The sequence below is a fragment of the Stigmatopora nigra genome, chromosome 12 (genome assembly GCF_051989575.1).
Source record: "Stigmatopora nigra isolate UIUO_SnigA chromosome 12, RoL_Snig_1.1, whole genome shotgun sequence".
Taxonomy (NCBI): Eukaryota; Metazoa; Chordata; class Actinopteri; order Syngnathiformes; family Syngnathidae; genus Stigmatopora; species Stigmatopora nigra.
The window spans coordinates 13,299,809-13,326,993 of record NC_135519.1 but is presented as its reverse complement, the minus strand read 5'-3'; the positions used below and the strand labels follow the sequence as shown (position 1 = coordinate 13,326,993).

The following is a 27,185-nucleotide window of genomic DNA, read 5'->3' as shown; positions in this document are numbered from 1 at the left end:
AATCCAATTAAAACTAGTCAATCTGGTTTATAATTTTCCTACGATTTAAAATAAGAAAAGTTTAGGTAAAGAAAAGTAATACAATGAATTTATACATGGGACTATATTCACCAAACTTTAGGCTCCTTTTTACCACATTGGATTGGACGTCTAAAGTCGTCAATGGCAGTGAAACAGGGTTACTCAATGCCAAAATTGATTACTATCAATACATTATGCCTTGTGATTGGCTGGCCACCAATTCAAGGTCCATCTATAGCTGGACTAGGCTCCAGCACCCCCATGACTCTTGTAAAGTACCAAAGAAGAATAAATGCATGAAAACAAATGAGTTTCCTCCATTTATTTCAACATATTATCAGGTTTTGACTCCTACATAGATCGAGATTTACAGTAATCCCTCAAATATCGCGCGTAGTGTAGACCAAACATGGCCGCAATATTTGAAAAATCACAAAGTACTATAACTTTTCTATAAGTGGTATTAGCAAAAGTGGCTTCTCCTATTTTTTGTATAATGTCAGGTAAAAAATGCAAAATAGTGAATTTACGATAAGTGAAGACGCGATAGTTGGGGGATTACCGCAGTTGAACTTTTGTTCATGCTGAGAAATGCAACAAAATATAGGCCGAACTTAAGCCTGTTATGCAGGCCTCATTCAGCAATACCTTTATAATTTGCTGACAAAACTTGACCATCGTCGGTGATAAGTCGGGGTAGTGTTCTTGGTTTCCAAACCTCCCGTCTTTGCCTTCCCCTGCCACACACACACACAAACACACATAAACACGCATGACATATTTGTGTGGCACAAGGCTACATACCTAGCTTAACTCCAGCCCCAGTTCCCAAAGCTGTAAAGAAGCAGAAGCTGCCCCCTTCAGCCCATCATCCGAGGTGGCTTTGAAGAGACAGAGGGGTCACCTCAGCCCAGGAGACGCGCAGAGAGGTAAGGACAGCTGCGGTCAGACCTTTAGCTAAAGTGAGGACAGGGAAAGAGGGGCGGGGGGTTGTAAATATACGCACACGGGAGACGGGACAAGAGCAGCTGCAGTCCGAGCGCGGAAGGTGTGCCGTGCGGCGGCGGCGCTCGCCAGCCAGCATGGTCCAACGTGCCTAAGTGGGCCTCTTCTGGGTCACCTCCTGTGCGCCGACCGGCGTGGCTAATGGCGTCGGCAGATGACGGTCAAGCCCACCTAAAGCAGTCACGGCAACAACAGGGAAAGCAACTTTAATAGAAGGGAATGCTTCCGATTTGTCGCTGGAATGATTGAATGTCTAGTTTGAAACTTTTTTCAATTACATGGGCAACTTTTAAAAGCTTTTTTGCCTGAAACTTTAACATTTGGGACACAAAAATGCAATTTCAAGAAAATGTGACTATTTTGGTCATTAAAAAAAAGGAAAGTGAGGCCTATAAGATAACTATAACATGTTTTTTAATTAGAATTGTATACTTTATCATTTTTATATTGCTTCTATACATTTTTAGGGAATAAATGAAAAGGCCAATTACTTAAATGTTCATCAAAAACATTTTCAATTATATTTATATGATTATTAAAAATATATAGTATATATATTTTTATATTATGAACTTTTCTATATGAGAAAAGTAGTTGACCTGGTTAGTTGGTCTACTTAATTAAGTTTAGTTGAGCGGTTTAAGCTCACTGAGTGTTTCTTTGTTGGCTTTCATAGGCAAAGTGAGCATTTATTTGTGTGTACATAGGTTTTACTCATTTGCAGACAGGTTGCAGCCCCCAACACACATAACCAAAATCAGCCCCCCCTCGCCCACCCAATTTGCATGTGATGGCCCCCAGCTTGAAGCAGTCTGCTTTCTCAGGTGATGCAGCTGTTCCGAGCCTTTAAAAAATGCAAAATAAGGGGCTTACGGGGCCAGAAGCTGCTGCACATTTGTACTTTTATACCACAATAAAAGCCATTTTATAATGTCTTTTTTTTGTCTTAAGTATCTGTCACCCTCCCCCCTAAAAAATTCTAAGAAAAGCCCCTGTAACTGACATTAGAATGCAATGCATCATTTTGACTGGAAAGAAATTGACATCAGTTACAAGGATGTTTCATCATGGCATTACTTTTAAATTATTACCTTCACTGGGGGGGATTCATCTTGCATGAAATGTTATCATCCGTCCAGGTAAATCTTTAGCTGCAATCCATAGAAGATAGTTCAGAAATAAAATAATACATAAGAGCGCAATATAAAAATACAGGCATTTGTTTAATAAACCAATCTGGCAACTTGTTCTTTGTCTCCTTGTGCCCTGTGATTGGCTGGCCACTCATTTAGGGATTGGTAGTTGAGCTGGGATTAGCCCCAGCACCCCCGCAACCCTTGTGAGGATAAGCGATTCAGAAAAAAGAATAAAAAAATAGTTTCATGTCATTTTTACATCTTTTTAAACAAGGCAAAACAATTTTTGACTGACCTGACGGTGCATTTGATTACATTCCACTCCGAGCCACTAGGGGTTGCTCTCTCAACGCTGAGGAAGAAAAACTAACAGTGTGTTTTAGTTATTCCTGGAACGTCTTGCAGGAAAAGAGCCTTCCTTCCCCTTTGGATCCCCTGAGGCGCACTTCTGGAAAGCGTCTTATTTGAGGTGGCACTCCCCTCGACAAAAGAAAGAAAAGAAAAATTAGGCAAAGAAGTCTCCGGAGGCAGCTTTGGGAAGCGCATCTGTCCACATCTGGACGCGCAGACGGTGTTTGACTAATCAACAACTGGCAAAGCCACATGTGGAGGCTAAAATAGCTTTTTATGAAGCCACCCCAAGCCCGCCACTTCCCATCCTGATGCAATCTCAAGTACAAAGACGGCGATTGACGTGCTTTTCAGAACCGAGAAAGGACAGACGGGGGTCCCAAGTTGGGTCCTGGGGGGGCCCTGTCTGTCATCCAGTCTGTTTCCCATAACTCCTCCTTCCTGTAGCCCACCTGAATGAAATGATCCCCTCATCAGCCAGCTGTCCAGAAACCCGAGAAGCATCCTGATGATTTGACTTAGGTGGAGCTAGACCTGGATGACAGACTGGGGGGGCCCTCCAGGACTGGAGTTGGGGTCCCCTTGCTTTAAGTAGATCAGATAGTGTTTTGTAAAAAAAAAAAGCAGAAGATGGAGACTCACTTTGGTGTCCAGTTGTTGTTTACTCGGTCAGCGTGAGGTCTGGCTGACAAGGTGGCACGCCGTTGGCCCCCCTTGACGCGGCCTCGCCATATGGGGCCACGCGCTCTGAACCCGGCCGGCGCCAGTCCCACACGTGGATCTGACAAACAGACCACAGCAGATGCCACCTCTGCCATTTAGCATAACGTGCATACACATTAGGGAAAAACAAGAATAAAATCTGCACAAACCAGTTAGCGACGTAGCCATAAAGCTAACGCTAAACATTGTGTAGCTCTTCTTCTCAAATTCGTGTCAAGCCTGAGTCGACAAAATGTTCTCCTAGGTCACATGTGTCAAAGTGGCGGCCCGGGGCCCAAATCTGGCCCGCCGCATCATTTTGTGTGGCCCGGGAAAGTCAATGATGAGTGGCGACTTTCTGTTTTAGGATTAAATTCAAATGAAGAGTATAGATGTATATTATCTTTCCTGATTTTCCCTTTAAATCAACCATTGTCATTTTTTCAATCAATTTTCTGTGTTTTTACTTCAAAAATCATTTTGTAAAATCTAAAAATACATATAAAAAAGCTAAAATAATGGTCCGGCCCACGTGAACGGCATGCTTTGTTTTGAACTCTCTTTTTCTACCCTCATGTGTGTGTGTGTGTTTGGCGACTCACCGCTTGAGGGCTAATTTCTTCTTCCACCACCACAGCTGTTGGCTGGCTCCTCCGACATCTGGACTGGAGAAGGATAGACAGACAGACAGATAGACAGACAGAGGATAGACTTGTACGTCACATCCCTCTGATCTCCCACCAATAAACACGTACGACACATCACAGTGTTGTGCATCTGCCGTGGGGCTTCTGAAAACACACAAACACACATTTTGTGTCTTGTTTGACCGTTTCCAGAACAGGAGAATAACAAACAAACAGGAATGACATTGAGTAGAGCGTAGCAGAGCTCCACTAAGGTCGATCATTTGTTTTTCTGGGGGAAAAAATGGTGATTAGAATTTGAAATGTATATAAAGTTGTTTCAAAATTGATAATAACAGGTTGGAAATACAGCAAGCTTTTCAGGAATTGATATTTTCTTGAATAATATTCTCAATATGTAATAAAACCGATCTTATATTCATCATTCAGGCCTAACTTGTCCACTTTTAAAGATTTAGCCAAATCAGTTCCTTGATTTATGACTTTAAGAAGACAAGCAAAACAAAAGCAGAGAGGAAAAAAAAGAAGGAAAAGGAGTGACATTTCCATCAATTTCCTCACATAATATGAAACGTATTGATTTTCCACGACACACACAAACACATTTGCCGCAAGTCTCATTTACATTGTTTCAAAAATAACTGGTGAAAAAGGATTAGTCCAGTAGCAGGGACAGACAGCTGGACACATGTACAAATTCCAAACTCCCTCACACAAACACACATACACACACACATACACAGCTTGGAGGTGCCATTAACCAATTTAGGTTCCAGATGTCCATCACCGAGCCACAGCCAAAGTTGCACAGCTCCATGTGTGCTTCACACAAACACAAACACACACACACACAGGTGTGAACGTCCCACACAACCACGCTGCCAAGTTTAAACGGGCGGATGCCGAGGCCCAAACAGATACACACATATGGAGTGTGTGAAGCACGGAAAGCAGAGGAGGTGTGTGTGTGTGTCCGTGTCTACGTTTCTGTTTGTGTCAGACGGATGATTGACGGGCACCTGTCCTGATCAAAACTTGCTGTTTATGTTTAAAAAAAAATTATCATACCTTAAAATGAATGTGCGCCATCTTGGAGTGAAGCCAGCTAAAACACCCCCAGCGGTTCTTCTTGATGTCTGAAATAAACAAAAACACAAAATAGACATTAACTTATACACACGTTTCAGAATATAAACATACAAGCAATAAGAAGTGACTATTTTTGTGCGGGTATTTCCAATTGATGGTAGAGTATATTGTGGCGAAAGAAAAGGACGGGGTGTGTGGACTTTTGGAGAAAAAAAAATGTCCAGATGCTGCACCTCTAGAGGCTGTGCGAGCGCGAGCATCTGTTCCCCGGCTAGTCAGATGGGCCGCCATTGATAGTTGATGAATATTTTACGCCCAGAAATAAAATGGCCGCCTTCCAGACCGCCTCCGAACGCAAACGCTTCCACTCGCCGTTTGTTAGAAAAACAGCCACTTTTGCAAAGCTGGCGTCGTAAAATAAAACGCTTAAGTGGAAGGCAGCTCCACACATCCAAAAAAAAAACAATCAACTAGGACTTTTTCGGCGGAGGGGAGAATGGGGAAAATGTCTAATTATTGACGTACGCGGCTGTGATGTCACAACCAGAAAAGTGGGCGGTCCGTTATGCATTTTTTTGGGGTTGAATAACCAAAAAAAATGGTAAAAAAAGGGCTACATTTGAGTGTCAAATTCATTTTCCAAATGAAAAAAAAGTTTTTGTGCATTTATCCTCATGTTTTGACATAATTAGCATTTCAGAGCATCGTTAATATTATATATAATGAATGAATGACCCAATTTGACCCATCACAACTCATATGAATGAGCTAATTGGATTCTTCAGCGACTTCTAGAGGTAAAAAGGTGTACTGCCGCTCAAAGTAGACCCACATTTGGAGTCTTGTGATGGAGTCAAGATAAACAGCGTACTGTATTTTTGTGAACTTTTCCGTTCATAGTGCGTAGGCAAATATAGAAATAAACACATAAAAATGCGGCGTGAAATGCTTTGGGAAGGGAAGTTCCCACTTGTTCCATCTGTAAGTGTGTGTTTGTGTGTGTGTGTGTGTGTGTGTGTGTGTGTGTGTGTGTGTGTGTGTGTGTGTGTGTGTGCGTGCGTGTATGCCTGAGTGCACATCCACACACACAAGGGCCTCATTGTCCCACCACGCCGCTAAAGTGGAGGCCCGGAAAATTGACAGGCAACAACAGGGTCGTCATTCATTTGCATTTTAACAAGTAGCGCGGCTATGACACGGCGTCATGTCAATTCATTAGCCGCCTATTAGTGACGCCAATTAGTTTACTGGGACGCCTTTAGCCCACGCAGGACAGACGTTCCGCCAAGATGGCTGTCCCAGTGACCTGAAAAACACCCGCTTTTAAAAAAATATATATATATGGGCTGTTTTGACTAGTATCTGCCTGATGTCCCAATGAAAAAAAGCTCAGTACAAGATGATCATCGCAATTATCGCTGACCCCCATTTTTTTAAATAAGCAATGTGATTACAAAACAGCGGGGGCAGATAACTAATCTACACCCCCGGTAGTGATCTCTATTTACAGTCTAGTAATCTGTGAATACAATTTGCTAATCTGTCTCTACCATTACATAACTTGTGGTTAAAGATTAGTAAACAGTGGGTACAGTCCAATCATGCGTATCCGCAAACTAGTCAACTAATTAACTAAGTTTTACTTTGGTATTAATACCTAATTCCAACCTACTAAATTTACTATCATCCCAATAGATTTGGGCGCACCTGTTCGCTTGAGGCAAGTCAACTACACTACCCAGCATGCACCGCAGCACGCACCCCAACTCTCGCCTCCCTCTCTCCAGTCAGTCCGCACTGGCTGTGTGTCCTCCCCTCGTACACTAGTCGCCCGACCAGTCGGTTCGGCCCAGCCGCTCGGCTTTTCCCCCTCGGGTCCGTCCTCCCGTCCGTCCCTCCGTCTGTCTGTCTGTCCATTCGTCCGGAGCCTCCCTACCTGCCTGCCCGCCTGTCTACCCCCAAAGATATGCACTCCTTGCCGCCTGGCCGCTGTCGACGCCCGCCGACCGACGAAGAAAGGGAGAGAGGGAGAAGACGCATTACCTTACCGGTCCACTCGGACTTCTCATCGAGGCTCCACCATTGGCTCCCAGCCTTGCCAGTCAAGTCCCAGTCCGATTTGTTGTGAGCAAACAGCGGGCGAGGGAGGCAAGCAACAGCTCGGAAACATCTGGCCGCCTCCGCCACCACCACCGCCGCCGTCACCGAGGACGGAGTGCCTCTTTCCCCTCTTCCCTTCGCCCCTCCTCGGAAAGCCTGTTATGGAGAGAAAGTCGGCGTAAAAGAAGGCAAAAGACGAGGAGGACGTCGGAGGAGCGTGCCGCTTTCCTTTCCTGCCTGTAAGTGGCGAGTGGAGCACAAAAAAGTAGCTTCCTTAGCATGACTGGCTCGGCTTGTGTTGTGTTGTTGTGTTAGCTTGTCTTTTTTAGCAGCTGTTGTCATAGCAGCGAGGCCTAAAGCAAAGAAGGAAAGAAAGTCCCATGGAGGACATAGCTTCAGACACTTGTTCTTTTTCTCGTTGGACATTGGCGTCCACTTTTAGCCCCATTTGAGCTAGCTTTTTCTGCCTCCCGTCACTGCCTTCTTCTTCCCCGGATGTTTTCTCTATGCAGCGTCCTTAATACACTAATCACGCCATTGGGAATTTGTTACAAATGTATATATCACAGTTGTTAACATTGTCACTTTATTGCTAAGAGTTGAAAGCTTTGTTGTTGATTTCAAGTGAAACATTTTAAATTAAAAAGTTGATCAACTTTATGAAATGGTCAATTCATTTGCTTTCTTTCATTGATATATTTTTATATAGTCATTTGGCAGATAGATGTCCAGTTTTTTGAAACTAGGACGGCTGGTTGTGAATTGTTATGTGGATGTGCCATTGACGCTGCTAAACGTCCTAGTTGCTAATAAATGAATAAACATTGTCTGGTCTTGACTACTTACATCTTTATTGCTGACATGGGTATGACAGATTGACGGGTATGACAGATTGACAGGGCATTTAGCATTTATGGCTTATTAATGGCTTAAGTGTTTTTTGTTAGTTTATGGCCACACTGATATTTTTTTTAAAAAAATCATTGTTTACAAAAGATCCTTTACTGGAAAACGACAAGTTTACCCCCTTAGGTGCTTCCCTAGCCACGCCCACACGTAGTATTCCTCAAAAGATTCTCCACTTCACCCCCATTTTGGCGTTACCCGGTTTCCCTTGGTGAGCAAATCCCTTGCGTTGAGCAACGATAAAAATAAGGCCTTTTGAGAACTTGTCTGACTCACCTCTAATGTGTGGAGAATAGAAAAAAAATACATGACCTATTTATTTCTTTTTAGATAAACCTGTTTATCTAGCGCTACCCAAGATTTCCCAGAGAAAACTGGCATAGCCATGAAATTGTTTTTATACTTGGATTCTAGCCATCCATTGCTTTGCTGCACAGGATTAGAAATGGGGTGGAAAAGATTGGCTTATTATGATGAATTATTAAGGGTTATAAAGCAATATAATAGCCCAAGGATATTGTCAAAATGTATTGTACAACATAACATTGAAACAAAAGCAGTTAAAAGTAAGGAGAATGCTACACGCTAGCTATGATGGGATGCTGACAGTAATTATAACATATTGAATTTTGAAATGTTTCACATTTTGTGCAAAAAAGACAATGGAAGGCAGAAAATTGGCTTTGTGGAATAAAAAAACGGATTAAAATGGGTCTTAATAGTTGACGATCCTAAAAAGACTACATTTATCGTCCCTATTGATGCTTAAAAAGATGTTTTATAGCTGAATTTTGCTAGTACTTGAGCCCAAAAATATGCTACCCACACTATATAGTCACAGTTGGCTTGTGTATGGATTTTTGTGCGTGTAGGTGTGTTTTTCTGCCAGGAGTTTTAATAAGCTTTGCGAGTAGGTGCTAGTCCAGTCACTTCAAGAACAAAATGCTCTCCTCTGCCTTCCCTCAATGGCGGCGGGTCAAATTGGACCTTTTAATGTCTTCCAAAAAAAATGCTACGTCGACTCGCTAGCTTTCACAGTCGCCGGGTTTTGAACATCTCGGCGGAATCGGCGACTATTTGATCCGAATCGATTAAACTGGAGCAAATGAAATAATTTTCTACCAGGACTCAAGTTATAATAGCTAATAAGTTCTAGAGATTTTTCGATTATTGTGTCTGGTTGACATTAACAGCGATATTTGAAGGATTACTGTATTTCTATACAAGTACATATATGTAAGTGGATGTATATTAATTACAAATATGCATACACATGAATTTTTGGATGTATACTTTTTTTTAAATGACTAAAAATATTTTTCTCTTGGGTGCATATATGTATAGATATGCATACACGCCTATTTCAAGTTTAATTAATCATTTTCTTTGGGTTTTTTGTTGTTGTTTGTTGTCCTGACTATGAAATGAAGTGGGGCTGCTGCTGCTGTGACTGGCTGGCTGTTTTTCTCCCACCCTTCCATAGAAAGAAAGAAAGAAAGAAAGAGAGGGGTGTTTTGGGGGGGTTTACCATGAGGGGTGGTTGTGGGGTGGGGGGGGACAAAGTTGTTGGTTGAAATGAAAGAGGAGTCTGGTGGCAGGAGTGTAGAGGAGGCAGCATATGGCTGTAGAAAGAGCACAGCTGGAGGTAGCATCTCCATCTGAGGATGATGTCAGAGCAGCTGACAGGCTGCCATCCAGCCCCCCCTCCATCCCAACATACTCACCCCCCCCCCACACACCCTTTATTGTGTGAGGCAGCCCGGGAGAGTTAGTACTCCGCCGTGTGTGCGGCGTGACGGTTAGTAGGAGGCGGGAGTTAGCCGCTATCTGGCGCTATCTGGCGCTATCTGGGGCTATCTGGTCCCCCCTCCAACATCTCCGCCACTTTGCATCTGTCCTCGGCAGTTTCAACAGCCAGATACGGGGGGTTTTTCAGTTTTTTTCTCCTCCTTCCTTTAACCCCCTCTAACCCGCCGCCTCCGCCCCCTTTTGCCCGTCCATCCTCGCACGCGAAAGCGTCCGAGGCTGGCGAGGCGAGAGGACCGGCGCCAGCGCCTCGACCACGGCGGACTTTGTCGAGTCGATGCGGACTGCTGCAGGTACGGTCCCCGGTGGGAACTTTGTCGGCGAGTCGGGGTTTTGGTTTTGATTGGGGCGATGGCGGTTTGCGATGCTTAGTCGGACGGGTAATAGCGATTTCTTTAGTAGAAGATGGATTGTTTCATTTGTATTTTTTAATGATGCGCTGAAGAGATGATTTGATTTAAGGGTTGGAAATGATGTTATCAAGTTGTTATCGGGTCATTTTGACCACTTTTAAATGTAGCAAAGTCATTTTTTATGAAGTTACTGTTGTTGAGTTTTAAGTCGTGCTGGTCTCGGATTTGGAATTTTAACGAAGGAAAAAGCGCATATTGAAGTACGGGTAACAGATTTTTTTTGACGATGGTTTTGAAAATGAGTTTGCCAATCATGGGACGCATTTGAAGTGGACGCGCCGCCGTACATTTCTAAGAGTAAAACATTTGAATGAGCCTTGAGCGAGTTGTCTTTTTTCTTTTTTTTGGTTCATTTCTCAAGCCCGTCCGGCCGGCCGGCCGGCATGTGACTTTGGAATGAGTGTAAAGCAAGCAAGAGCCCCTGCATGTGGCAGAGGAGACTAATTTAGAAGTTGCAGATTTGCAGTGCCTGAATTGGCTAGACAGCTGTAATCGCACTCGTTCCTAGTCTTAATCTCTTTATCTGGCTAGCAGCTGCCATATGGCCCCCGTCAGCTGGATCAGATGTGGCTGAGCCGCACAAACTCCCTCCCTTCCTCCCTCCCTCTGCCTCCCTCCTTCCCTCTCTACGTCCGTCCATCCCATCCCACCCTGCCTGCCTGCCTGTCTTCCTTCCCAGCCCCAGCGCCTTGTCCCGCCCGGACCCCCCCTCCCCGGTTCGGGCCCGGGCCGGCTCTCTCGGTCCCTCTTTATTTTTAGGCATCTTAAGGATTAGGATTGATGCTGTGACGAGGAGGGCACTTACAGTGATTGTATTGTAAATCTTCTTGCGGGCAGAGGAGGAGGAGGAAGAAGAAGAAGAGGAGGTTTTTCTCTTAAGACTGCGTCTAGGAACGGGTTGCCAGATCGGGAAGACGGCCTCTGTCCAGCTCCCCTTTCAAAAATCCCATGTTTCCCGTCTATCCTGTTAGGAAAAATGAGAAAAATAATTATTGGCATCGTGGGAAATGTAGTTATTTTTTCCCTAAAAAGATTTAAAGCGGTGTAATATTTTTCTTTCAATTAACGCCATATTTTATGACCTACGTGTGTTTGTGATCAAAACGTTAAAATTATATGTTTGTTAATATAACCGGCATCAATTGACTTGGACAATTTTTTGGAGATATGATTCTAGAGGGGAGAAATATCTATTTCGGCCAGGGTCGAATGTAGGCAAAATTTCACAAACGGCGAGGAAACTATTCGGAACGAAAAAAATGAGTGTAATTTAATGTTGTCATTTATTTAGTCAAACTTGACAGATGAAAAATGTAATATCGTTGACGGCTTGGCAAATGAGATACTAAAGAAAAAGGTTGCGTTAATTTAACTATAAAAAAAACGGTTTGCGGAACTACATGAAAAGTCGCCCATGTTCGCTTAATACACTAATATACGTCTCAATCTGGCAACGCGTGCAAAGGTTTTTTTTCTGGTAAGACCACGTCCCAGAGCGTGTGTAGAGGAGGGGCTAGCTCACCCTTGTCCCTGTAATAACCCCCCCCCCCCCCCCCCACTCACTCACGGACCCCCCCCCCCCCCTCTCCCCTCCCTCATTACACACACCCCCTCCCCTGCCCCTCATTAAAAGTGGCACACACACCACACACACTGGTCCATTCTCGCCCGGGCTTCATTCAAATGAGGCCATTTAACTGTCGGGGCTAACGAGCGGCGGCACAACAGCCAGCGCCATGTATTTTCTCAGGCGGGACAAAGCGACGTGGTTAACAGGTGGGTCTTTGTAAAAGACGACGACCAGGAGAGGAGGGTGGAGGGGGATCCGAGGGGTCCGTTGCACACTTTTCTTTTTCTTTTTTCTGCGGCCGCGTACGGAGGCGGCGGCGTTCGCGGGAAAAGCCGGTTACCTAAAAGGGCCGTGACGGGCCAAAGTGGCTTCGTAAAAATAACCGGAGGAGAGGAGGAGGCGGCCGAGAAAGATGCTCTTTCAAGGAATGCGTGGTGAGGGATGGATACTTTTTGACAAATGGGGATTTTTTAAATAATTTGGATTGTTGTTGCTCTTTTGGGATGTGGTGGCACGCACGCGGTGGGAAAGATTTCCCGGGATGTTGGGATTTAATTATCTCGGGGGTCCTCGGAGTGCATGGAGAGATTTTTTGTTGTTGTTTAAATAGAGGGCAATTTGGACTAAAAATTTGTAAGGTTGCCTGGTAAATTGAATTGATTGAGAAGTTGTTTTGAATAGATTGAATTTTTTTGCCTTTTCCAATTTAACTTGTTACCTTTCTTAAATTGTCATTGCATTTTCTGCTGTTATTTTTTGGGGGGTCTTGCTTTATACGCTCGCTTCAGTATTTTGGATGATTTTATCAAAAAAATGCAACAATTATTTTCCCGAGACTAAATACAATACAATTGAATCAAATGTAAAAGCGCACTAACCTGGTCACTTTGTCTTTTTTTGTTCTTATTCTGGCGACCCCGTCCCCAGGTTATGAGGACAGCAGGATGGAGTTCCCGGACCACAGCCGCCATTTGCTGCAGTGCCTGAGCGAGCAGCGTCACCAGGGCTTCCTGTGCGACTCGACGGTGCTGGTGGGCCAGGCGCAGTTCCGCGCCCACCGGGCCGTGCTGGCCTCCTGCAGCATGTACTTCCACCTCTTCTACAAGGACCAGCTGGACAAGCGCGACGTGGTGCACCTCAACAGCGACATCGTGACGGCGCCCGCCTTCTCGCTGCTGCTGGAGTTCATGTACGAGGGCAAGCTGCGCTTCCAGGACCTGCCGGTGGAGGACGTGCTGGCCGCCGCCTCCTACCTGCACATGTACGACATCGTCAAGGTGTGCAAGAAGCGCCTCAAGCGCAAGGCCACCGCCACCGAGGCCGACAGCACGCGCCGGGAGGAGGAGGGCGCCGCCTCCGACCGGGCCGACAGCCCGTCCGAGGCCTCGGCCGGGCGCCGAGTCGACGCCGCCTCGCCCGCCGCCGACTCCAGCGACGAGGACGACTGGCCCGCGGACGCCTCCGCCCGCCGGCCGGGGACGCCGGGCAGCCCGTGCCGCGGCGAGGCCCGGGTCAAGGCCGCCGCCTCCCCCGCCGGGAGCCCGTCCAGCTCCACCGGCTCCCCCGAGGCTCGGCGGGCCGCCTCCTCCGTGGCCTCCTCCGTGGCCGCCGACTGCGTCCTGGACCTGTCGGTCAGACCCTCGCCCAGCCTCCACCTGGGCGCCGAGTCCCCGCCCGACGGCCTCCGGAGCCCCCCGTCGGTCAGGGTGAAAGTGGAGAGGGGGGCGGCGTCGGACGAGGACGGCAACGGCGGCGCGGGCGACTACGAGATGGAGCACAGCGGCGTGACGACGGCGGCGGCGGTGGGGCGCGGCCCCCTGTCGGCCCAGCGGCGTCTGGGCCTGGAGGCTCACCTGTCGGTCCTGCGCGAGGACAAACGTCCCGGCGAGGACGTCCCGGCCGAGGGCGAGGGCGCCCTGCTCCCTTACGTGTCCAACGTGCTGGCGGCGCCGCACACGCAGATCTTCATGTGCCCGCTGTGCAACAAGGTCTTCCCGTCGCCGCACATCCTCCAGCTGCACCTGAGCTCGCACTTTCGCGAGCAGGAGGGCGTGCGCGGCAAGCCGGGGGCCGGCGGCGGCGGCGGCACGGGCAACGGCGGCGACGTAAACGTACCCACGTGCACCATCTGCAGCAAGACCTTCTCCTGCATGTACACGCTGAAGCGTCACGAGCGCACGCACTCGGGCGAGAAGCCGTACACGTGCGCCACCTGCGGCAAGAGCTTCCAGTACTCGCACAACCTGAGCCGGCACGCCGTGGTGCACACGCGCGAGAAGCCGCACGCCTGCAAGTGGTGCGAGCGGCGCTTCACGCAGTCGGGAGACCTCTACCGCCACATCCGCAAGTTCCACTGCGAGCTGGTCAACTCGCTGTCGGTGAAAAGCGAGCCGCTGGCGCTGCCCAACGTGCGGGACTGGGCCATCGAGGACAGCTCGCAGGAACTCTGGAAGTAGATTCCCCGCCTCCCCAGCCCCGGCCGGCCGGGACCCTTAAAAAGACACGCGTCCCCACCCGAGCCCAAATGGCGTGCGTCAAAGTGCAAATGTTGTTGTTCTTTTTTTTTTCTGACCGTATTTCATCGACGATGTGCAGAAGTGAGCGCAGTCGTCGGGCAGATTTCGAAAAGGCTCCCATCTCGCCAGCTTTCCATTGGTTCATCGGTCCGCTGTAAATCAAAAACAGACAAAATTAGACATTGTGTACTAAAATCCAAAATGCATTTGATTTGCCCAGCGCTTGCTAGCTTAATGGTAATAGACAATGGGTATTTATTGAATACTACTAGCCCTTGCAAAAACAAGTTTTAAAAGTGGGATAATGTTCCTTAAGTAATTTAAACAAATAAGCCATCAAATGTACTTCCCAAATATACTGTAAAAATTGAAATTGACTTGAAAACCTACTTCCAAAAAGTTCTTTCTTCCAATATTTTCCCCCTATTTTGCTGTCAGCCCCAAATGGCCAACTTCTCAAAAGTAACATTTTTACTCTATTTACCTCATGAATTAACAAGTTAATCAAAATTACTCTTTCCTTCTCCGAGAAGCAGATTGACGGGAGCACGGGCCAATTTTCGGGGCGCTATAAACGTAGTCGACGGTTGGGAACGGACATTTTAGGGGCTGGCCTTGTCGTGGCGTGGCGTGTGTGGCGGGTGTCAAAGTGAGTCTTGCACTTTAATAGCACATGAACATGTTACTACTGACTTTTGAAGGTTGCAAAAGGTGGCGCCTTTTTAAAACTTTTACGTCTTCTATTTCTTTTCTTTTGTCTCTCATCTCACGACTCGACATACACTAAACGGGTTTCAACATACACACTTTTGCGTTCGTGTGTGTGAGTGTGTGTGTGTGTGTATTGGCGGTGTGTTTAGGGAGCGTCTGACAACGCAAAACGCAAAATGACCATGGCACTCATGCAATGCACAGCCTCCTTATTATTATTATTAATTATTATTATTATTTTCTAACAATGACAAAATAGTTTTTTCTTCCATCTAGTTGGCGGTTGGCTCTTTTTTTTGTTTAAAAGAAAAAGTATTTAATTTAAGGTTGTATATTCTATGGTTTCAAATCCTTATGATAATTTTATCAGATTTGTTTTTAATTTTATTTTAAATTTTTAACAGCTGTTGTTGCATGATGTCCACAATGTATATTTTGAAGATTGTTTTTTTTTAAAGGAAGATAAAAATGTGAATTTGCCGTGTTACTGTTCGCATTGTTTTTGATCAAATTTGACTATTTTTTGTGTGTGAATATACTACTACTACTACTACTACTACTACGACTACTACTCCGACTACTATGATTACTACTCCAGGGTGAAGCCAAGCTGACAGTGATTACAATGCATGGAGTTTGGTCTTAAAACTGCTGCAAAATGGCGGCTTTTAATTTTGATGTGAAAATGTTGAAAAAAAAATGTGGAATGACGACGCCTCACTTTTTTTATTTGGGAAAAAAAAATCATTTTAAAATTATTATGGGAACGAATCATGTGTTTTCATCAGACCTGATTTTTTTTTAAATATTGTGATTACAAAAAATGTTAAAAAGCAAAAAAAACAACTAAAAAAACACACTTTTGTATATGGCGTTTATACAATCCCTAAAAAAACTGGAGTTACTGAACGCACCATAATTCTCAAGTGTGTGTGTGTCGAAAATTTGCGTCATCACTGCTAGTTTTTGTTTTGTTTTTCTGTTTGTTTGTTTGTTTTTCTGGTTGTACTTGAGCGCCTTAAACTGCTGTAGTCCGGGGTGATTGTTATTCCTTTTTTTTTGGAATGATTTTGATTTTAATTTAATTGTATTTGTCCTAATTTATTGAGGAGTGTCAGGCTGTGAACTAACCACACTCCCAGCTTTTTTGCTGTGTTTACTTGAAACAAAAAAGGCTGCAGGTGGGCTTATTTTATATGTCTTAGTTATTATTAGGTGGGGAGGGGGGAAAGGACAATCACCATTTTTGGGGGGTTTAATAAGAGATTTTTTGTTGTTTTTTGGATCAAATCTATTTGCTCCCTTGTTGAGATTAAATGTTTCTTTTAGGTGCTTTTGGGAAATTTGGATTTGAAATTGAGGTTTAGTCATTTTTTTTAGCTTTGACAATCATAGTTTGTTTGTTTGTTTGTTGTTTTTTGGAGGGAAGGAAATTCCAACCGTCTTTAGTTTTTTTTTGTCATTTCCGGTGTGCTGTTGACATTTTTCAATTGTGTGCAAACTGCAATAAATTATAAAGATTCTTCACTTTGGAACTTTTTGTCTGTCTTGATTTCTTAATACTTCAATAACATTGACAATTTAATGAGAGAATTCCACCCTTAAAATGAATAAAAATACCTATAGTGGTGCTTATTTTAAATGCTAATCAAAACGATTGTTGTTCATTGCAATTTAAAGCATAAAAAGCATTTTATATGAGAAAAATGGTGCCAATTCATCTTTAAAGGAACCCCTACATTCATCAATGGTGGCCAATGAGCGCCCTGTAACGGGAGCCAGCCCCCCTCCAACAAAAAAAAAAACAGCCTGGCAGCTTGTTGCGCACCCCCCAGCACCCCACCCCCCCCCCCCCCCCCCCACTCATCCCGTAAAGCTCCTCAAGTCGTTTTGCGGCAAAGAAATGATGAGCTTTAGCGGCTCTTACAGATGCACGGAGGGAGCGGCTGGACTCTGGTGGGCAGCGTTCATTAGGCCACAGATGGTCTCCTCGGTAAGCCCACCTCAAAACTCCGCCCACAACACCCCCCCAGCTCCAAGACGCACACTCACCCCCATAAGCTCGCCGCTAATCTCGATGTCTGATGAGTGCCTCATTTTGCTGCGGAGAACCTGGAAAGAAGAACAAAGTTAAACAGTCACAATGGGTCTGTGTGTGTTAGCGTGTTAGCGTGTTAGCTTTTGTCAAGTGGCATAAAATAGACGTTTGTTATGCAGGCCGTCAAATACTATGCAGCCATAAATTGATAAAATCTGGAACCTGAAAATGATCTCATTTCCAAAGAGGAAAGAAAATGATACATTTTTGTTTAAATGCCAGTCAAAATATTAATAATGAAGTATAAAGTTGCATTCAAAAAGTTCACGTTATTGTTGTTTTTTACATTAAATAAGCTCTTGTTAATTCTACAAATACGCTCCAGACATAAAAGTCTCTATTATAAGTTTTTACACTTAATGAATAAGTAGGAACCAAATAAAATGATTACAATTATTCAAAAATAACTGAATCAAAAGCAAAAAGCAGAGGTACAAATCAATGGAGAACTGTTGTGTTTATCGTGTGATGAGTCGGAGATGCAACTTTTAGGCGCCTAACTTCTGGTTGTTTTTTTTTTGATGTAGATGGAATTTTTTGGATGTCTTGGAAGAAAGTTTTTTGGTAAAAAGTATGAATGAAAAGTGTACACAAGGAGAAAAGAAGCTCTCTCTTTTGGAGCATCTCCACCAATCGCGGCGTTGGAAGCCAACATCTGCTTGGAGGCCAGCGTTCGCCGCTCTCAGGCCTAGCGAGCTTGGCCGTGAATGTAGGTCATTAATTTGTTGCCGTCCTTTGTTTACTTAAGGAAAAAAGGGGTGCTGGGTGGTGTTGGGGAGGGGGGGGGGTCTCGCTTCGATGGGGAGGGGGACAAAAGGGCAGCTGCACAAGCATTTGGTCGCGCCCAAGGCGGCGGCCCTGCTCGACATGTCGGGAGGCTGAACTGCGGCTCCTCCGTATGGGGGGCCCTGAGTCCGGGCCCCCTCGCGTGAGGGGGGGGGGGGGGGGCCCTTTTGCCAAGAGAGAGGGGGGCGAGGCCAACGTGAGGGAGGGGGGGTCACATTAAAGACCGCTCGGCCTCCTCCTGATGTTTCGTTGGGAATCGCGTGTCCGTCGGGACGACCCTTTCGTGATACGACGTCACGTAACGTAGAGGCGGGGCCGACCCATGGCGTGGGATCGATTCCCGCGATGTAGTGGTGGGATTGTGAGGCAGAATGGTTGTCACAGTAAAATTGTTCTAAAATTCGGCTAAGGTGTTCTGTAAATACAATAAAAGTTAGAATGTAAATAAAAAAATATATATAAGTGCCTATTTTTGTAAAGCTAAATGCTTATCCCAGAAAAAGAGACGTACAAATCCAATTAAAAAATAAAAAGTTGTACCTAAAAGTACAATAAGAAGGGTTGTGTGAAAAGAAGAAAAGGAGCTTTTAGCTCAACACTCCTGCCAAAAAGAGAAAAAAAGCCCCACGGATGCTTTTCGTGCGTGTGTGAGAGACTTGTGGACTGTCTGGGAAAAGAAAAAAAAGAGCTAGGACACGCTCCTACCGCCCAGTGTAAAGCTTAGTCAGTGTGTGTGTGTGTGTGTGTGGGATCCCGGCTTGTCTGCATATTTAAAAAGAGCCCTTTTGTCAAAGCACTCTGCACAGCAGGACAGAAGGCAAGCAACAAGCGGCCCTCTGCGTGCACACAATACACTGGCACTACACTGGCAAAGGGGGAGTGATGGGGGTGGGGGGGGCAGCCATGTGTGGGAAGAAGATGGTGACATTGGGCTGGGCTGGGGGGATTTTTTTCAGGGGGTGTTCGTACAGTGTCCCACCCAGCCGCCCAGCCGCCCAGCCGGCCAGCCAGCCAGCCAGCCGCCCTACTCCCCCCTCCACAAAACAAAAGGCGACGCAACTTGAAATTTTGTGTGTGTGTGTGTGTGTGCATGTGTAAACAGAGAGAAAAGAAGAGAAAGATAGAGAAACCCTCCCTTTGCATCCCCCCTTTCTTACACAAAATGTAATTCAAATGCACTTTCAGCTCAACACAATTCATTGGAGATGTTCAAAAAAAATACTTTTTGTTTTGTTTTTGGGGACACCCTGAATTTGGTTGCCAGCCCATCCAAACAACTACTTAGTATGTTCCCCATTGTTGCGCCTCAATCTGGCAACAACAAGGCTTTGAGCAGGACGGTTTGGTATTGTACGATGGCGACCTCGCTGTTGTAATGTTGGTTTTGGTTTGGCCTCCTGTGGTCAAAAAAAATGGAAGTAGGACTATTCTCCATGGACATTTGGTTCAGCGTTTAGTTTTCTGCCCCTCTGACACCTTCTGCCAGCTGTGCGTGCCAGATAAGAGGTGGCGGCGGGGCGTGTTCGGGGTGTCGCTGGTCAAACGCTTTGGCAGCGGGGGCACGGGTCGGGTGGCCACATCTGGCCAGGCTCCGAGCTTTATTGGCCCAAGATGGATGAAGCCGTTCTCCAATTGGAGTCAAGTTTGTGGGGTGAAGATACCCTTAGACTTAATTAACAGCGTGGGGAATTGAACCCACAACCTCTGGTTTGGATGACAATGATAATGATAACAAGAACAATCATTTGCATTATTGGAATGTCATACCAGAATCATGATTTTCTGGCCTATACATGGTTTAAATTGACTTTTTTAATATATTTTTTTACTTGGCCTACAAAATATGTACATTAATATCATAATTTGGGGTACCTGAAGCTCAGATTGAAATTAATGACTTCAATTTTCCGTTTTAACCTAGATTTCAGAGTGGTGAAAAGGCGAGAAAAGTCAAAAAAGACAACATATTGACAACATATGTCCACTCCGCTGCCATCTATTTGTCTATTTATGACCAGCCGGACTCAATGGATAGCGCGCCGTGTGCTGAGATGTGTGTTTATGTGCCAGCCTCCCTCCTTTCTCTCCCTTTTCTCCCCCCTTTCCCTCCTCACCTCTCCAGTTTTGTCCGGGCACGACCCATCTGTCGCATTCCTGCTCCCGTGCGCTCACCTGTGCTTCTCCTTGGGTCGGCGCTAAGCTAAAAAAAAAGGAGGGAAAATATCTTAGCATGACGACGAGATAAAGGCGGTACAAGGGGGAAATTAAAGAACACCCCCCCCTTTCAGAGGCCCCAGGCCCGGCCAATTCAATCTGGGCTACGAAGGGACAGGGGTCCTGCCTAGGGAACTGGCAGGGTAATGTGTGCCTGTGCGTGTGAGGCATCGGGGCTTTAGCCGGCGGTGCGCTGGCATAGCTGCCATCGCCGCCATCGCCGTCCCAACGTTGGATTATTCAAGGTAGTTTGGGACCATCTGTACACGGTGAATGACACAACATGACAAGATGGAGAAAGAAGGGAAATGGTGTTGTTTCATCTCAAAACTCCCACTGTACTTTTTATTTTTATTTTTTTTACAGAAGATAGGCATGCGGTCCAAAATACTGTTTTGTTTTATGCATGGCTGTTGATTTCCTTTTATTTTTCATATTAATTTTGTTTTAATGGTTTTTGACGATAAAGTTGGAGTTGATATATTTTGCAAGAAGCCATTTTAAATTGGATTAGGATTTAAACGTGGGAATTTTGTTGATATTTTTAGACTTTAATTGAGCTTTGCAATTCATATATTTCAATACTTGCCATTTCTTTTCCTTTTTATTACATTTTGAGGTCACTTTCTATTGATTTAAGCAATAACTTGACAACGTTTCTATTCCTTTCTCCATACTTTTTTTTATCTCAATTCACCTTCCTTTGACTATGATTTAACCTCCCATTCAACACTTTAAATCTTTCTCCTTATCAAAGCGGCCCAAACAATAACGTAGCGTGCTAAGCGCTTTTTTTCTCCTTTTCTGATCCACTGCTACTTTAAAGGTCCACCTTTTGTTACCTTTTGGAAGGGCCATGTACTTTTAAAGGCTTAAGGCAATGAATTATGTGCGTAACGATTGGTCTTATTTGAAGAAGGAGGCAAACAGGCTGGCAAGCAGCTGCAGGAGCAGCAGCGCACACACACACACACACCTACACACCCTAAAGACAAGCTGTTGTCGCTTAACGAGTGGGCCGCGGCGACGCACATCTGCACCCGGCATCATCATTAGCTGGCCCCGTCCGTCTCCGTCTCGCTCTCCTCGATGGTGGGCACGGCTGACAAAGTGAACAATACGCGCAAAATGGCCCCCGTCAGCTGCGGCCATATGGACGCCATCTATGGCTCTTTACGGACAGCCTGCGTGGCTTCTGGGCGAGTGGGATGGGACGGGACCGGGGGGTACCAGGGGGGCTTGGGGCCAGCCAATGGGAATAGAGCCATCAATGTATAAGACGTTTACTGTTAAAGACAAATTTACTTTTAATGTGGTGGGAGGCATTTTATTTTGGGAGACTGCAAAGGTCAGAGGTCAACGGGGTGGTGGATTTACCATTTTGGCCTTTTAGGTACCCCATTAAATTCCTCATACATTTACAATACACTTGTTACTTACTCATGTACATTAATTATGTATTGGATGAAACATTTTTTATTTTCTGAACCACTTTATGCTCACTAGTATTGCGAGAGGGGGTGCTGGAGCCTATCCCAGCTGCTTTTGGGTCAGAGGCAGGGGACAGACATCCTGAATCGATAGAGCGCCCAATCAAAAGGCACAATGAGACAAACAACCATTCATAATCATACCTATGCATGTCTTTGGAATGTGGGAGGAACCAGAATACCTAAAGAAAACCCACTCACCCACTCACACTTGAATGAAGCTCCTTGCTATAAATCAAACCAAATAATACCAACATAGCATTTTTTATTATTTATAAACAGAGAATCTCCAGCACGGACACTTTAATAGAAAAAAATCTGATTTGGCATTTACTGGCTGGATTATTTTTACGGCTCTAAAATGATGAGTTTGCGATGGCCGCCATTCTCGTGGACAGATTGTGTTGTGTTTCTGGGGCCAGATGGTTGGACAAGGTGTGCACCGACCGGCGCTATTCTTCTCGCCGCCCTCCCCATCGCCGAAAATCTTGGCATTCTGGCGTTCGCGTTTTGCCTTCTCTCTATCTCAACTGCCTTCCCTCTCGGACTTTGAACCCAGCTGGTTGGCGCCAGGCTTTTTTTTCTTCTCCCCAGGATGGTTGTCGGAATCCTTCACTGTTGTTCTAATGATCTTGCCGTCTTAGGCACCCTCGTCGGGTGTTTGCGAGCGGCCGTCTCTTCGCCACAGATCGTGGGTGTAAAGCTGCCGGGGGATTTACGCAAAGGAGGGGAGACACGATAAGATTTGGGGTCACTTGCCTTAGCCCATGTCAAACATGAAGTGCAGCGTTTTGATCTGGCAACCTGGGAACTGTGACCATATTGAATTGGATGGCTAGAAATGCTGCCAATTTCCAGGAATTGTCAAGATGTGATTGAGGGTCATTCAATGACAGCAAAGTAGAATAAAATCTTGTGTCATATTTAAGATTACCATGATAAGGCGGCTAAGAATTTCGCAGGGGAAAAGAAACAGGGGTCTGAAATTTCCAGGAAAAAAATGAAATTCCGAAAATGTAAATGGCTCCCCAAGTATTCCCATAATAACAAAAAAATGTGTTGTAAAATTAATTCCAAGTGTTGACTCCTCAAGTACTTCTTAAAAGTGACCTAAATGCTCCTTATGCGCCATAAAAATGTACAAAATTCTATGCATGGATTAAAATACATTATCCAAAAACCTCTCAAAAAAGTGTTCGATAAATCATGCTAATTTAAGATTTAAAGCAGACGCAAGTCAAATATTTTCTTCCGTAACTTGATATTTTCACTATTCAAGGGTCCAAAGGTTTAAGCAACCTCTGGCCGCCACGCAGGTGTGCATTTTAGACCGGTAGAATGTAAATAGCCGCACGCATCAAGAGGATGTGTACGAACGTGCATTTGCGTGTGTGGGGTTGCCAAACGCGTGACCTCGGCGCCTCCTGGGCAAATATTTAAAGTCAAAACAGGCCGGGACCATAAAAAGAGAAGCTGTGGGCTGGCGATGGCGGCAGCGCGGATACCTCTGTCAAGAAAACGCTGACGGAGTGGGGTGGGTGGGGGTTGTTGGGGCGGCAGCTGCCCCAAAGGAGCCTGGACGAGGTCTCGGACGCCGACACCTGTCTATGCAAAGCAAATGTACAAACGGCCCGTGGCCCCGGTGGTCTTTTGGGCTCTTACTCGGAGGTCCCAAAAATCATTTACGGGAAAATAATTACACGCTGGCGTTTAATCGGGAACTACTGATGCCTGTGGACAGGTGTGCCGGGGTAAAGATGGACCGATTTGGGGGTTTCCCATTGAAAATTTGAAATTGTGACTATTAGGGGTTAAGATTGGCTATTAAATTAATAATATTTGGTTTTAGAAAAAAAATGCAATTCCGCACAATAGTGAAAAAATTGTTTCAAAAATGTCTTTCATTTAAGAATAATTATTTGAAATTGGAATGTTCTGAACCACTGAAAAATGCGGAAAAAAAGTCCGTCCTTAGCGATGTCAAATATCGGCATTGATTTGGAACGTGGAATATCGCAAAAAGGAACCAATTGACAATATTTTTAAGTCAGAATAGTAAAACTTCTACATGTGCCCATTCGTGTTTGACTGGCCCAAATCTCGTCGCAAAACGTCCATGTATTCGCACAAAGATACTGGGTAACGCACCTTTTTGTGGCCCGCCACACCCTCTCCGCTGGCTCACCCCCATCTGTTGCGTCCCAGGGGACTTTAGTTTGTGTGTGCTTGCATCTGTGTGCTTGTGTGTGTGTGTGTGTATGTGCGTGCGTGATTTTGGGGGTCAGGCGTTGGCTCCGGTTGCCCATTGATCAACAGCTGCCGGGCTTCTCATGCTGAGCCGGACGGCTGCGAAGGCGACGGCAGCTGGGCCCCGAGGGGCCGAGGCGGGGCGGGGACGACCCGGTCCGGGAGAGCGTGGCGGTTTCGGGGGTCCGAGTGCGTAGGCCCGGGACCGATGGGGTGTTTATTGCTAGCTCGGAAAGGTTCAAAAGCGCGATGGAAGTCGAGCGTGTTGGAACGCGGCCAGAGGCGGACCACCGCTGGGAAGTCGAATGCTGACATAAACAAGGCGGTACTTTGTTTGATGGGTTTTTTGAGGGTAAGAATAAAAAAATTGCAACAGGTCGAAGAGTTTAATGAAATGTTTTCAAGAGCGGTTAGCTAACATGCTAAAGCATTTTAAATTGGCGCTAATGAATGGTTGTTTGTCTCATTGTGCCTGGCCATTAGTTGGCAACCACTTTAAAATGTTCCCAAAATACTGCCCATAGGTGGCTAGGATAAGCTACAGCACCCCCGGCGACCCTTGTGAGCATCAGCGGTTCAGAAAATGAATGGAATTTAAGCTTTAACATTAATATGGAAAACAATGCAAATCAAGTATTCTAATACAGGAGAAAATTTATGTTGTAAAAACTAAAATATAGCAAAATATGACATGGCATTTACATTAAAACAGGGTCTGGACTTTTGCAATATTGTGTGAGCTGTTGGCACTCTTTGTTTTTTTAAAATGAAACAGTAAAGTGAAAAAAAAATTCCTCACCTTTTTACCCAGGCCACCTTGTGAGAAAATGATATTTATGGGTGAGGTCAAGAAGGGAAGAAGAGCCGACAGCTGTTGGGGGTGTCGCCGCTCACACATCTGTTAGTATGTTTGCCTTGTGTGGAGCCAGATCAACGGCTTGGGGGGGTCCCCAGGCTCTGTGAAAGGCAGAGGAATGGAGGCAGGTGAGGGTGGCAAAAAGACACCCAGTCAGAGCAGAGGGTTAAGAAAATAAAAATACATTTACGGCCGCACATTCCACGCGACAGGGTCGCCGCGGGGTCGGCTGGAGGACACAACTGGACTCGGGGGAAACAAAGTACATACGCGCAACTTAGTATGAATAATAGGAATTTAATATTTATGTCCTACTTGGACTTTTTTTTATATTTTGGGGTAATTACATGTAATTTGAATTTTACCGATTAGTACATGAAAGGACATTTCTCATTTTTTATGATGCTGGTTTCCATATTTTTTTTTAACATAAATGACTATTATCTTGAATAAGTTTTTTCCGGCAATAGTGGAAGTATGGCATCCATTTCAAACAATGACTGAATTTTGTTCCCACGTAGCCAACAAAGCAGGGACTCAAAATGGCGTTGGCAACAATCTCCTGGTCTCCAGCGTGCTTTTGGAGAGGTTCAAGCGATAAATGTAATACGCATCCGACAGCGAGACGCTCACGTAACAAGTGTGTAGATCACAGACAAAAAGAAAGTGTACTTTTGGAGGACTTGAACAAGGCTACGTTCCAATTCCCCTCATCAATGGGAGCCTTTGTGTGCGGGTCAAAAGATCACACATGCGCACACTGCAAAGAATACGACATGTTCCGCTAAAGAGGATATTAAGAGAAGGGTTTTTTTTTTCTTTTTGGAAATGTAGGAGTCGACGCTAGTGCCTGAACGGAGGGAGGGGGGGGGGGGGGGGGGGGTCCTCATTTGCTTGTCTGTGTGGCGAGTGACTTCTTTAGTTGCAAATGCAGAGGCCGTCCAGTGGACAAAGAGGCCCCGTGCTGGATTCAAATGAGGGGTTGGATGACAGGGGGAGGGCTGATAAATGAGAGGAAAAACTCAAAACCGGGCGAGGTGAGTAGTTGGCCTGCAACAAAAGTCAACAGAAAGGCTCTTGTGTTTTGTTGTGTTTAAGTTTGGAAGGTAAAAGTTAAATGGCCGCCTCACATCTGGCCAACTTGGTGTGGCATTCACTTGCAGTAAAAATGAGGAAAGCAAAAGAGTCATTGCGGGTGAAGTTACGCCTCCAGATGCAGGTGGGTTCATGATGAAAGGTCACTTGAAAGGTCACTGGCCAGTTAGCATGGATGGAGATTTTCAGATAATAATACAAGTGAAAAGAATTTATATTATTAAAATAAAGATTAGTTTTAGTTTAGATAATCTAAACAAAAAAGTGAATTTGTATTCTTATTGAGATAACCTGTGCCAGTATGCTAATGATATATACAAAGTAGCAAGAAACTATTCCTCATTTTATGTTTGTGTAATACCAGGTTTGGTTCAATTGGTATTTATACCTTAAATTGTAACACAAACCACTTGTGATGAGAATTGTTTGGGTGGTACTGAATTTCCGTCTGCAAACGGCTGTGCACAGGTGCTGTGTCCATATTTAAATTTTCGACCAAATTAAAGAATTTAAACGCAGTAGTGATTGTAGTTTTTCCGGAAATGACATGCATGATTTCCAGGCTAAGGGCGCCATCTTGTGTCAAATAAAACATTGAATTTACGTCACTACACACCCATCTCTATTCATACTTGATTAAATAAATGGCAGGTATATGGCAACATGTTATTAACCATTCATTTATCTGCCGCTCATCCTCACGAGTATCACAGAAAAGGGGGGGGGGCCCAACTTACCTTTACGTCGGCGCCTGGGGGTCATTGCCACCTGCAATATGGAGGATGAATTCAGAAATTACAAGAGAATGTTTTTTGGCATGTTTTAACACAAAACTACAATAAAAGATATGTACTTTAATCCCATATTTCTGGTCATGGTGTAAATGCCTCGTCTTGTAGCTGTTTAAATCATGCTAGCGGGACTTCGTCCATTTTACCAAGTCACCCAAATAACAATTTTAAAAGTTTACTAAGTTAGTTTCACGGTTTGAGACATGACAAATGACCAAATACATATAAGTAGACCTTACAAAGAAATACACCAAACCCAATTGAGATATTAAAACAGGTAAATATTAGTCATGGTAGTAGCCCGGAGTTAGCTTTAGCTAACAACCTAGCATATCTGATTCCAAACGCTAACTGTCCCCCTTCGAGAAAACAAATGCTAAATATTGTAGCGTTCCGTTAATTTAGCCCATTACACGCACGTTTTGATCATACATAATACTCACCTACACAATAAATATGAACGATAAAGCATCATTTTTCGAGGTGGCCAAAAACAGAAGCTGCTGTCCGTCGAAGTTCATTAACAAACAGCTGTGGCTGAAAGTATACTTTAAGCTACAATACTTCATTTCTGTAGTTTCATTTATTGCGACTACTATGAATCATGGAGTCATCTCAAAACATTAAATGTTATT

The 27,185-nt window shown here is 44.9% G+C and overlaps 1 protein-coding gene and 2 long non-coding RNA genes across 11 annotated transcripts; 1 reads left to right on the top strand and 2 right to left on the bottom strand.

The window, feature by feature from the left end:
• Nucleotides 1-370: 370 nt before the first annotated feature.
• LOC144205300 (uncharacterized) lies at nucleotides 371-11,137 on the bottom strand. 7 transcript variants are annotated; one of them, XR_013328050.1, is made up of 11 exons: nucleotides 10,982-11,137; nucleotides 7,000-7,404; nucleotides 4,931-4,998; nucleotides 3,818-4,006; nucleotides 3,386-3,573; nucleotides 3,156-3,294; nucleotides 2,458-2,637; nucleotides 2,259-2,362; nucleotides 2,118-2,177; nucleotides 826-1,197; nucleotides 371-758 (listed from the first exon to the last, which is right to left on the bottom strand). It is a non-coding gene; the product is annotated as an uncharacterized LOC144205300 (long non-coding RNA). The 7 variants fall into 7 exon arrangements; XR_013328053.1 differs by lacking the exon at nucleotides 2,259-2,362 and having other exon boundaries at nucleotides 826-960; nucleotides 1,028-1,197; XR_013328052.1 differs by lacking the exon at nucleotides 2,259-2,362 and having other exon boundaries at nucleotides 6,995-7,404.
• Nucleotides 6,730-16,197, top strand: zbtb18 (zinc finger and BTB domain containing 18). Of its 3 annotated transcripts, none has more exons than XM_077729584.1 (2): nucleotides 6,730-7,290; nucleotides 12,674-16,197. In XM_077729584.1, the coding sequence occupies exon 2, from the start codon at nucleotides 12,691-12,693 to the stop codon at nucleotides 14,200-14,202; it is 1,512 nt and encodes a 503-aa protein (XP_077585710.1). In that variant the 5' UTR covers nucleotides 6,730-7,290; nucleotides 12,674-12,690; the 3' UTR covers nucleotides 14,203-16,197. The 3 variants fall into 3 exon arrangements, with proteins under 3 accessions (XP_077585710.1, XP_077585709.1, XP_077585708.1); XM_077729583.1 differs by lacking the exon at nucleotides 6,730-7,290 and adding an exon at nucleotides 9,899-10,056; XM_077729582.1 differs by lacking the exon at nucleotides 6,730-7,290 and adding an exon at nucleotides 11,805-11,952.
• LOC144205301 (uncharacterized) lies at nucleotides 12,648-27,082 on the bottom strand. The gene is made up of 6 exons (XR_013328054.1): nucleotides 26,994-27,082; nucleotides 26,497-26,527; nucleotides 24,608-24,765; nucleotides 19,972-20,057; nucleotides 17,026-17,085; nucleotides 12,648-14,414 (listed from the first exon to the last, which is right to left on the bottom strand). It is a non-coding gene; the product is annotated as an uncharacterized LOC144205301 (long non-coding RNA).
• Nucleotides 27,083-27,185: the final 103 nt, after the last annotated feature.

What these genes read in the sequence shown, in the direction of transcription:
- zbtb18 (XM_077729582.1), top strand. Translation starts at nt 11,913, where the DNA reads ATGTATTTTCTCAGGCGGGACAAAGCGACGTGGTTAACAG. An exon ending in CAAAGCGACGTGGTTAACAG is followed by an intron (nt 11,953 to 12,673) that starts GTGGGTCTTTGT and finishes CCCCGTCCCCAG; the next exon opens with GTTATGAGGACAGCAGGATG.